General features: G+C 41.4%; 2 protein-coding genes across 2 annotated transcripts in view; one reads left to right on the top strand and one right to left on the bottom strand.

Annotated features, from left to right (window-relative positions):
* Window positions 1-11,469, top strand: part of LOC128872715 (neurexin-3b) — a 347,065-nt gene that overhangs the window by 329,792 nt on the left and 5,804 nt on the right. Inside the window, exons 17-18 of the mRNA XM_054115691.1 lie at window positions 3,562-3,884; window positions 5,505-5,796. Coding sequence (XP_053971666.1) covers window positions 3,562-3,884; window positions 5,505-5,796 — 615 coding nt within the window. The remainder of the gene's footprint in view (window positions 1-3,561; window positions 3,885-5,504; window positions 5,797-11,469) is intronic.
* Window positions 7,078-9,128, bottom strand: LOC128872716 (uncharacterized). Its single transcript, XM_054115692.1, has 2 exons — window positions 8,334-9,128; window positions 7,078-7,375 (listed from the first exon to the last, which is right to left on the bottom strand). The coding sequence occupies exons 1-2, from the start codon at window positions 8,843-8,845 to the stop codon at window positions 7,366-7,368; spliced, it is 522 nt and encodes a 173-aa protein (XP_053971667.1). The 5' UTR covers window positions 8,846-9,128; the 3' UTR covers window positions 7,078-7,365.

Genomic DNA, 11,469 nt, shown 5'->3' with positions numbered 1-11,469 from the left:
GTTGTTCAGAATCGTCTCAGCTACCCCCCATTTCCGGCTCCTCCCCGACTTTTGGGACACCCTGTATATCTATAAAGGTCTCGGTCTACGATTCCACCGTGGGATTGTCAGCCATTTTACACGCGTTCCACTCGGCCTCTGCTCGAAATTTTCATCGTTGCACGGATGTTGGCCAATTTTCGAGCACTTTTCTTCGCCGGTATGAGAAAAGTTCTCGCGTTGGACGTTCGAGCGGGAGAATTACGGCGTTCCCGTTAAATACTCGCGAACGAGCATGTTTAGAGAACGAATTTTGATGAATTCGGAGGAACTTAAGTAGCTCAATATTTCAGAAAATGGAAGTCAGACAATTTTGAGAAAACGCTAAACTTTAAGAGAGATCTTTGGTGTTCTAAGGGCCACGAAACGGAATCTAAAATGTACGTGGTGTGCTATTGTCAAGTAGGAGCACGTTCGACGGAGAGCGTCATACGTCCTCGATAAATTGAGACACCCAAACCTGCTGGCCCAGTCCTCGGATCAGCCTATTAATGGATGGCGAGTGCCAGCAATATTGAGTTACGTGGCAATACCCTAAATTGCTTGACCGCCTTAGCGTCACCGCAAGCTCCATACGGTCTTCGCAACAATGCTCGCCGGTAACATCGATCTCACGATAATTACCGCTCGCCTGAGTGCACGTCCTTGTGTTCTTACTACAGGAGCCGCCATATTGACAAAGATATTGCCAAGGATGCTTAGTGCCCTGATACACAAGCGACATGCAGTGCATGAGACAAAGCACGAGCAGCGATAGATCGACATCGATGCTTGCACGAAAACCTCCGCAATTGCGTTACGAATGAAACGGTCAGTTTCCAACTACTCTCAAGTCAGAAATACGAGTCGAGTTACTGTTATTCCAGTTCGAGAGTCCACCTTAATTATTATATTAAAACCTCCATGATGCTGATGACTGAAGCTTGAGAAATAGGTAGCGATAGGTACTCGGCCTCCTCGTTTAAATAAATTTTGTTGCATTAAACGGACCGAGCGCAAAATTTCTTTCTTACGGATTTGAAGAGCGCATAAACAGGCAATTACGCAATTTTTTCCTTGAATTTTATTGAAGTCGGAGGTCTAGCCAGGCAGACGTAAAAATAGAGCCAAAGATAGGAGCTAAATGTGCAACGCAATTTTCTTTAATTAACGACACAGCGAAGACTAAGTAGCTTTCTATTGGGCTTGTCACTTTAACAAGTGGACGGCATTGTCTAGCGACAAGTAGAGCTAAAGACAAGCTCTAGATCTGGAATTATCTTTAATGACATAGATAGCGAAGACGTAACTAATTTTCTATTGGTCCGTTATCTCGATAGTCGCTCGATAAATCAAATGTCTTGCGTCAATCCAGTGTTAATAACGAACAAATCGCTCTAAAATAACACCGATAAGTAATCACCGCTCCTATAAATAAACAAAGAAAACGTAGCAGCGTCTTTTAAAGAAAATTCTTACAATTAATCGCGCCCTTACTATTGGCTCTCGCTTTAATCGTTGGTCGACCATACGTCAGAGTCAGTGGGTGAAGTGTATGTTGACAAATCGCAAACAAGGCGTAGCTCATGTCCCAAATTACAATGCCGGGCAGCCGGTTGTGATCTGTTAAGGGCCGCCTCGGACTAACGACCGACAGAGCCGATCGCGAGCCAATCGAACGGCGTTTAATTGAATCGTAAATTGACATCGAACAACGATCCGTGGAATCCGTCGGACCGCAGACGCTGATCAAATCGAGGAGAAGAGTGCCGGCCCCTTCCCCTCTCCCATCGTTCCTTCGAAGACACGTGCACAAGCGTTCTAATCACGATCCTCGCAATTCCGGGGAAACCCCGTTACACGAAGTTTCGCTACTCGAACTTACATGCACCGACGGCGAAATCGGCTTCACCCACGTTCCGTAACGCGTTGGGAATTTGATTATAACTTTCGGAGTGCTTATCCCACGATCAATTGAAACCGGAGCAACCGGAGAAATTATAAGTGAATCGAATTGATTTCGGACTGGGCATGGTGACGTTTCCAACATCGGGAAACGTCATTGGCGAATGTTAGCGTCAACGGTTTTCGAGAGCATTTTGTAGAAGAGTAAGGTTTAGGTAAGGTTTAGGTAAGGTGTAGATGAGGAAACAGAAGGCGACTATGGTTGCACGTGCGTGCGTGTTGACCGATAGAAATTTCGGAACGACATTAAATAAATAGTATTCCACGCGGATAAAGTTTCTTAAACTTTAGCGATGGATTAGTGATAATCCAGAACAGAAAAAGACGATAAGAAAATATCCTATACGTAACAGTAATAGGCCTATAAAGTTGCAACAATTCCACATACCACGTTTTCGATGTGTTTCACATAATCCACTGTATTTTTAAGAAATATTCCCATCCCCACGACCGCTACCACTTATCGCAAACTGAGAAATCTCTTGTTCGACCCCGTTGCAAAACGAGGATTTTATTTTAATTTCCCACCAAAGCGCGGGGTCTCCTTCCTTCCCAACCCCTTTCGATGCAGTCTTTCAGAGGCAACTTGGTACATTTATTATATCAGCGACGCCTGTCGATACCTACATCGGCGCTACTAATTTACAAAGTTGGCGGCATTGTGCGCGGAGACAATTAAGCTTAATAGCGCCGGGTCCGTGAAGATTCTCGCGAAGAACAGCGCCGATATCGAGTCTTCATTGTCCCCTGCGCCGCCGTCGAAGGGACAATCCCGGGTCTGGCTAATAATTAAAATAGTTTCCGTGTAACTTCCACGAGAAGGGACGGGTTGGTTCGAGTTTCGCAAGTATACTCGTCCGTGCCCTCTACGGGACAATTCTTATCAATGGCTTTTGTCTTAATCGCGTTTCATTCTTATTTAGAGAAGCACGGCATCGAATCCACCGAAACTCCCGCGAACGCTCGAGGAGAACTAAAAATAATTAATCGTAAACTGGATCAAAATTACAGCACTCGTTACAGTAACGAGAATTTCATGGAACGATACCTGCGCGACCGTGCACGATCATTATTGATTTGTTTTTGAGGGGTGGGTGGGTGTTGTGCGTGATCGTTGGAACACGGGACAGGGGAAATAAATGGAAATTCGGGGGTTCTGATAGGAACCGAGTAAGGTTCCATTGTATTTAATATGCCGTATTTAATCATTTAAATGCATCGAGAGCTAGCGAGCAATAACGCAGTTTAAATAGAAATTATTTCATAGTTTTAAGCAATTACATCTAGAGCTGACGAGTATTCGTATGAATTAACTAGAAGTCGGTTATATTATATTCGGGAATACGAAAGGTCAACTTCGGGTCCATTTTTCTCATCTATTACACGAAATTTGCACGACGTTTGCAATATTTAGAAAAAAAGTGAAATCGCAACAACATGTTGAATCTCGTATAAATAAATGACATTCAGCTTTCACGACCATAAATTAAACGAACGTCCGTTCGATGGATGAAATTAATATTTGTGAATTTCCAGGATTAATTTATCGTTAAGTAACCACTGGTTTCTATTCGACAGCCGAAGCGCAGCTGGGGAAACAAGGCATACTGGAGTTCCGTATGCTGTACGTGGGCGGTTACTCTCACGCTGGAGAGGAAATACCTCACTTCGTCGGGCAATTGCAGCAAATCTGGTTCAACGGGTATCCTTACCTAGAAATAGCGAGGAGTTCCGGAAATCATCAGACTGCTCATCAAGGCGTCACGCCCATCATTAAGGTCACGGGGAAGTTCGGCAAGAGGAACCATCCCGTTCACTTTCCGGTGACCTTCACCTCGAAGCACACGTTCGTTGGATTACCTGTGCTCAAAGCGTACGTGGAAACGAACATATACTTCCAGGTATGAATATTTCGATAACTAACAACTAATTCGATAACTAATTTTTCTTCGTATCTCCAACGAAGGGATGAATATCGTTTCCTATTTCGTAACCATTGGTCTTTCGAACGTACTCTAAAACACGAGAAGAAATTTTAAAAACGTTCAAAAATTTTAACGGAATAGTTTAGAGCGTGAGTATACAGAAAAATATTTCGCGATCTCTCGTTCTCCTTCAGTATCCATTACTATGTCAGTAACGTAACTTCTCTCATATTTCCCCGTCGTTCAGAAATTAGTTTCAATGTTAGACTCGTTTGGAAAATTCGAACGCCTGAAAAATAAATAACCTTAAAAAAACATAAATAATTTTACGAAGCTCGCGTTTCACTAAACGATTAAAAACGCAGCCCGAAGCGTCGTACCGACAAAACGAAACCCACGTCCCTCGTAAAATAAATCGGCGATCAAAGAGGTCATTAACTTTTCAAATAAAAGCAAGCACGGGACCTGGAATAGCTTCAAAGAAAAATCACGATCCTTCTCAATCCTCCCTCGAAAATTTCAGCCACCGCTCGACCTCAAAAGAAATGGAACGTCGACGATGACGCGTCCCCACAAAAGGTTACCCCAATTAGAACCTCCCCCGCGCCCTTCCGTCGACCAGTCCGCGACTCGATGCCCAAACTCCGGATTAATCGCGGCACGTGTCACGGCTGTTCCACGTAAAAACCCAATCGCGTCCCTTCGCGGCGAGTGACGGACAAGCTCCTCTGGCCGTCACCTTCGTAATTACGCTCTCCAGCCCGTAATTGACGGGTATCTGCTTTTTCCGCTATCTTTCATCGGTTCCCTGACCGCGACGCTTTGATAACGCCGGGGGAAAACACGATCGGTTCGCGTAATCAAACGTACTCGTCGCGGGCTGACACACACCGACTCGTTGCTCGCCGTTGTGTAAACGTTTCCTGCGGTCAGCGCGAAGGAGAGACGATGAAATCGGCGATGCGAAAATCGGGATAATTAAAACGCGACGCCCCAGCTCGCCGGCTGGATTTCGTCGAAATAATTGCCAACCGGTCGGTATCCGCGGGGGCTAAGTGCTCGAATTAGACCGATTGGAATTTTTTTCTTTAATTGGGTCTCGCCGAAGAAGAGCCCCACACGCCCGAACGGAATGCGAATTACTGGATCGGGAACTATCGGAATTTTTTTAAAGGGGATCGTTTCACCGACGAGATTTTCTGCCGCGGAAAATAATGAGGGATTGATCGCGAAACTTTGATTTTGTTATCGGGAGATATTCGGAGGAGGGATTTTTTCACTTTTTGAAAAAAAAGAAACAAAGGTAGCGTGGAAAATACTGCGGCACCTTTACCTGGATAAGACTTGTACTCTTTAAGACAGAGAGTAAAATTACATACGTAATGTAAATTAGTAGTTACTTAACAGGAAGTTCTGTAATATATAGATTTGTTTTTGTACGATTACTAGACGTTTACTCGTGTTAATTATTGTCTACTTTGAATAGAGTACTTCAGAGCGCGAATACGGAAAAGAATATTTCACGATCTCGATGCTACGTCACGAAGAGAAGATATATTTATTTTCTCTACTGAATCGTTATTCTTTACCTTGCAGTTCAAGACACGCGAGGCAAACGGCTTGATACTCTTCAACGCTGGAAGGGAACGCGACTTCATCGCCGTGGAGTTGGTGAAGGGACACGTTCACTATGTGTTCGACCTAGGCGATGGACCGGTCAAGGTCAGGGACAGCTCGAGGTCGAGCCTGAACGATGGGAAGTGGCACGCTGTCAGCATCGGTAGGCCAGCGCCTAAGAGGCACACGCTTGCCATCGACGACCATGTCACCGCTGTCAGTAGCCAGGGCAGCAACGAAAACCTCGATCTCGACGGGATCTTATATATCGGTGAGCAGAAGGTTTATATATTATACCGTAAACTGTACAAATTCTTATTTAGCCTCAATTTTTGTAGACGCGTTCGCGAAGACTTTATTTTGCATAAAGACTATTAATGGATTATTTATTTGGATGGATTAGGATTATTTTCCGCGGTCTATTAATGACAAACGTTTTATCAAAGGGACCTTTGGACTTTGTTCTTTAATAAAACACAAATAGCGTGGGAATGTATCCGATTTTATGTATTCGTTGCGATAATTGTACACCATCGCTGCACCGACAAAATGAAATTCTACGACTCCTTTCGTACAACTCTTTAGTTTCTCATCTCTCGTTTCCAACTGACAAGTAAACATTTTCTGGAAATTGAATACGAGTGATTGGTACCGCTAATCCAATCGAGAATTCTATCAACTGATATTTCATGTTTCTATAGTAGAAAATATTTTGTTCGTGTCGATAAAGTAAATAGTGTCGATGTTATTAACATTTCAGAAATAAAACAGTACCGGTAGAAAATGAGCCTGAGTCTGATCACATTAGACCCATATTTAATTATGATTCGTGTTTATAAACATTATGGCCACGTGCTAGCGAAATATCGTTGAACTTTGGTCGAAGGTAACGTATATCTAAAAGGAATTCTCAAATAACGAATATTTCGAAATATTGTTTAATAATCTACAACTCCGTCGGTACATCAGATATTCTCGGATAAAATGATAAAACAAGAGTCATTAGGGATCGCGTCATGTCGCAAAAATGAACTCACCGATCGGACATATTTGTAAATGTATAAATAACAATGATGCGGATGTTCGTTCTTTGACGGATAACAATAATTTCCGAAATTATCTCGCTACGCTCCGAATGAAATAGATTGCAATCAAAGCGACGACCGAAATACGAATTAGAATCGACAACAAATGTCACAGTTTTCAGTTAGTTAACGTGAATGACGCGCTTACTAATTAGCCAACCTTGTGGAAACAGGAAGTTGCACACCTGCACCAGGTGCGTCTGTGAAGTCAAAAAGAAACTGAAAACTTAGATCACAATTCGAGATGTATAGTCGCTAATTGCGAAGAGTCGGTTGCGTAACAATTCTGTACATCGTTCGTCGTTGTTGTTTCGTTCTTCTCCGCCATTGAAAATTTGTTCGAAAACGGAGATTTTTAAGGTTTATATACATAGAGATATTAGAACAGCGTATTTATTTGAATACAAGATTTAATGAGAATAGATTGACACGATGCGAGTGAGGTTTCGAGAAAGAAATACAACGTCTCTGCTAGAAATTGTTTAATTTAGAAGAATTGTTAACATAACGTTCAGCAGCTTTCTTGAGGTACCTATTACGATATCGTATTATTCGAATATAAGATTCGATAGAATTGAGACGATGTGAATTAAGATTTTAAAAAAAAACTACTGCGATTACATTAGAAATTGTTTAATTTAGAAAAATTGTTAAGGTAATATTTATCAGCTTGCTTGAGGTCCACATGAGAGCTTTGGGAAGGTCGTGTCCATATTCTTCGACAGTCTGACTAAATACAGGTGTTCCTCGATTGTTTACATTTCGCTGAAATTTAACAGAAATAGCTTCAGGAAAAACCCAGAACGTCGCTGGTTTCACTCGGAGTTAGCTAATTTTTTTTCTTTGATTGCTACTCGTAAGTTCACTATTACTGCATCAGCTTGTAAAATAAAACGAAGTCTCTAACATATTCCTTCTACTATATACATAATGTATTATTGTTTCGATGCGACATTTTTCAAATATCTCTGATTCTTTTCTTATTTTGTCATTTTATTTCGTTACATTAATTTCAGATTATACTAAAAGAGGATCCAATCGTTTTCAATCATTATTCGACGTATGTATACAGACATGTATAAGATACGCGTGTATTAGGAGGAATGTGTGAGAGGGTTTGTTTTATATAAACGAAACAATAATAGAGTACGAAACGTTCATGTATTCACATGTAAACAGTGCAACTTCTTAACGAATTTGTTCGCACGTCTATAGTATATAAATGATATAAATCGATATAAAAATTACGTACAAATTCTTTCACATATACAGGGTGAGGTAATAATTTTTCCCACCTCGAATATCTCCATTAATTTACATAAATCGAATATCTCCATTAATTCACATAAAAGACCAGTCAAAGTCGCACTGTTTACACATATATAAAGAAACTATTGTTTAATTCCTCGCTTAAATGTCTCCGAATACCTTCCTCCGACGAACTCGCACAAATCACTTCGACTCCCAAAACGATTCAACCGAGCTTATCGAACCCAACCGCGCCCATGCTCGTTTACACCGCCAAATATCCGGCGCCCACTCCCCGCTCCACCATCCACAGAATAAGAACCGAACCCGTCCCAAGTCTCGCGCGGTGATTCGAATTTCGCCCGGAATTAATACGCTCATCAATATTCATCAGACCGGAGCTCGGACGGAAAACGCGAAACGAGCCCGGACGTTGACCGCCGAGCACGATCCGTAAAGCTAACCAAAGACTTACATAACGTCCCTGCACTGGCCGTTCGAGTCCGGCCTCTGTCCCGCGGGACACTCGAAAGCGGGAGGATCGATGATGGTCCTGGAGGTGATCGCCGGGACATCCCCGTCAAACTTCGCCTCGTTCTGATCCTTTTTATCGTCCCTCGTCTTCTCGTACACCCCGTTCCCGCAATTCTTATTTTTCTCCATCGTGTTCTTGCCGTTCTCCGCGTACTTGTACCCGACTTCGTACGTCAAATCGTCGTTATCCCGTTGCGCGTGGCTCTTGAGGAGTTGAATCGCGATCTGCGGCTCTCGTCGAACCTCCGGCGACTGGGCCGACCTCCACCTGTCCAGCATATAAGCCAAGAAGTCGTCGTTGGTCGACTCTGCGTCATCGAAATTCGGGGACCGGTGATACAATCCTCTGTCCTGGCTCACCGCCGATAACGCTACCGAGAACACGCCCGAGAATACGATAAGAACGTGGAGAGCGTCGAACAAACGACGGTCTGTTAGGGCCGAATTTCTCATGGTGTCTCCTGGAGTATCGATGGAACGAACGCGAGTTTATCGATTTATCGGTTAAACACGCGAGATACCTCCGGAGGATTTCCTCGCCTGGTCGAGGTCTGTCGAGCGATCGATAGTTCGCGGATCGAAGGATCGGGTCGCGGAGTGTTGAATCGCTGGACCAACTCGTTGGTAAACGGTTGTTCGACTATGCCGAAGCGTTACGCCAGTCGATCGTCCGATTCGCGACTGCAGGCAGCTTGGCCAACCGCGCATCCGGTCTTCAACCACAACGCTCTCGCGGGAACGAGATTAGATGTTTTTAAGCTGTTTTCTGTCACCTTGCGCCCAAGTCGATCTCCTCCCCTTCAACCCTTCTGCTTTCGCATTTTGATTCGACGATAATTGAAACGACGCAATCAACGTCCCGATAAACCGCTGATAAAAGGAGACTCGCGAGATAAGCGTGGTTTCATCCGTTTCTTCTGGATCGGTATTAGGTGACTCCTCGGATAACGATGGGATCCGTGGTATCTGGTGTCGTCTATTGCTGTTTGGAATTGTACCGATGATCGTTGGAATTTTATGCTCGTTTGTAGATAGATCGTAATACTGGGAGACCGATCGTTCGACCTCGTGCATTTATCGGGGCCTCTTCAGGTATTTGTGGTAGGTTATGCTGAGGAGAGGTGATGAATCATGTCTCGAAGTATCGTACTTCGATCGCGAGGTTTTCAAATCTGTTGAATTTTCATTGTTTCGTGAATTTTGATTGTTTTATAGGCGTTTCAAAAATTGCGGAGGTGAACTGACGGCTATCTTTAGGACACGGTGATGTGTAAATTAGAATTCGATGGCAGACGAGTTAGGATGACATGATTCAGATGACATAAGGTGACGTTATACGGAAATAAAATATTTAGTTAGAAGGGTTCGAACGTTACACATGATATCAGTGAAAACGGTTTACTCACTCGAAGCTAAGGACACGTTCGATTTCAGTGAAAGAAGTATTTACTATGAAATGGTGGAGTCAATTTTATTTCAGCATAATATTAATATTATTTGTTCACAAAATAGAGAAAATATACAGTGGTGGAGAAAATGTTCTATACTTTCATTAAAGTATATTTTTGTTTAACAGAATTATCATTGGCATTATCGTTATTAACAAATTAAATTTTTGTTTGTTTTATACCTTGATGTCTGAATAATTACTCGAATAGTAAATTAATTTATTATTGAGATAATAAACCTGAAACAGACAACTATATAGAAATTTTATTTGAATAGTAGATAATAAACTCAACAGAGAATAATTTATTCTTGTCTGTCGAATAAATTGTCGTTAAGAAAATGTTTCGTTTGATCGTTTGCTTTCTGTAGATAACTTTTTAATTGATTCCGAGAAAGATCGATTTAAAGATTTATTGTTCCTTTTGTTATCATCGATGATACGTTATTAAACGAGTATTTATTGATTATTGAATTACACCTGAGAGTTAAATTCTATATTTAGTTTTTTTTTTCAATTGCTTATCAATGTTCAGACTTAAGATTGGATTAATTATTTACTATGGTACAATTCAAATACCGATCTTTTATTTTATTTCTATTGCAGTGAATTATAAGTTTATATCGAAGTATTATTGTATAATCTATTTATTGGATTAGGTTTCTGAGAAATCGGTCGCGCCTGGAATAACGAACTTAGATATGTCACGAATGACGAGTAAATATTGGTATTGTAAATATTTAATCCTCTCGGAGACTAATAATTATTTACTCTCGTGCAGAACTCACACGTTACGGAATGCGTCGTATTTTTAATGGATTTTAAAAGAAATTTTTTAAATAGAAGTGCCTGAAAAAGTACTTGCGGAATGCTCTGGCGAGATTAAATAATAACAATTATAATTCTGAACGCGATATCAAGTCACATCCTACAAAACAAAAATTGATAATTCGCGAATATAATAAAAATTTATACAATGTCTCTTTTGTCTGGAATATCGCACTACGATTATCACGTGAGTACGCGATTGACAGATATAGGCTGAGAGGTGGTTTATCACAATCGTTTATCACAATCGTCATAGACATCCTTGCAATCGCGGTGCATCGATCTACGAGACCGTAAGAAACAGTTCCGCGTTTGAAAGTAATCGCTAAGCAGATAAAAGTATCAACACAGGAAATTACGGTAGAAAATACATCCAAACGTGGCTTTATTTAATTACTTTTAATACAAACGATAACGGGGATAAAAATGATAAGGAAATCCCAGCATTGTCAGAGATCGGTTGATTTCTCTTTATTATAACTTGAATGCCACGGATAATGTCTCGCAATTTGCTAATTACAATTACAGAAAATTAGAAGTAAACAAATTCTTGGAGTATATTATAAATGGAAAAATAACCGTTGAATTAATTACGTGCGAAATAAAAGTTACCTTAGTCGAAAGACAATTTGAATAATTTTATTTTCCACATAGTTAATCGATTAATTTTCAAACGATCAGTTTTTAAGTGTCGCCTATTTGAAAACTGGTCTGTACATTCTTCCAACGCGGTGGGCCTTTTTGCAGCTTCGTCTACATGTGTAATTTATTTTAGATAAATAACCCTTCGTCTTAGTCTTCA

This window comes from Hylaeus volcanicus, chromosome 2 (assembly GCF_026283585.1).
Source record: "Hylaeus volcanicus isolate JK05 chromosome 2, UHH_iyHylVolc1.0_haploid, whole genome shotgun sequence".
In the NCBI taxonomy this organism is placed as follows: Eukaryota; Metazoa; Arthropoda; class Insecta; order Hymenoptera; family Colletidae; genus Hylaeus; species Hylaeus volcanicus.
This window is presented reverse-complemented; position numbering and strand designations above follow the sequence as displayed.

Coding starts and splice junctions, on each gene's coding strand:
- LOC128872716 (XM_054115692.1), bottom strand. CDS start 8,845: ATGAGAAATTCGGCCCTAACAGACCGTCGTTTGTTCGACGCTCTCCAC.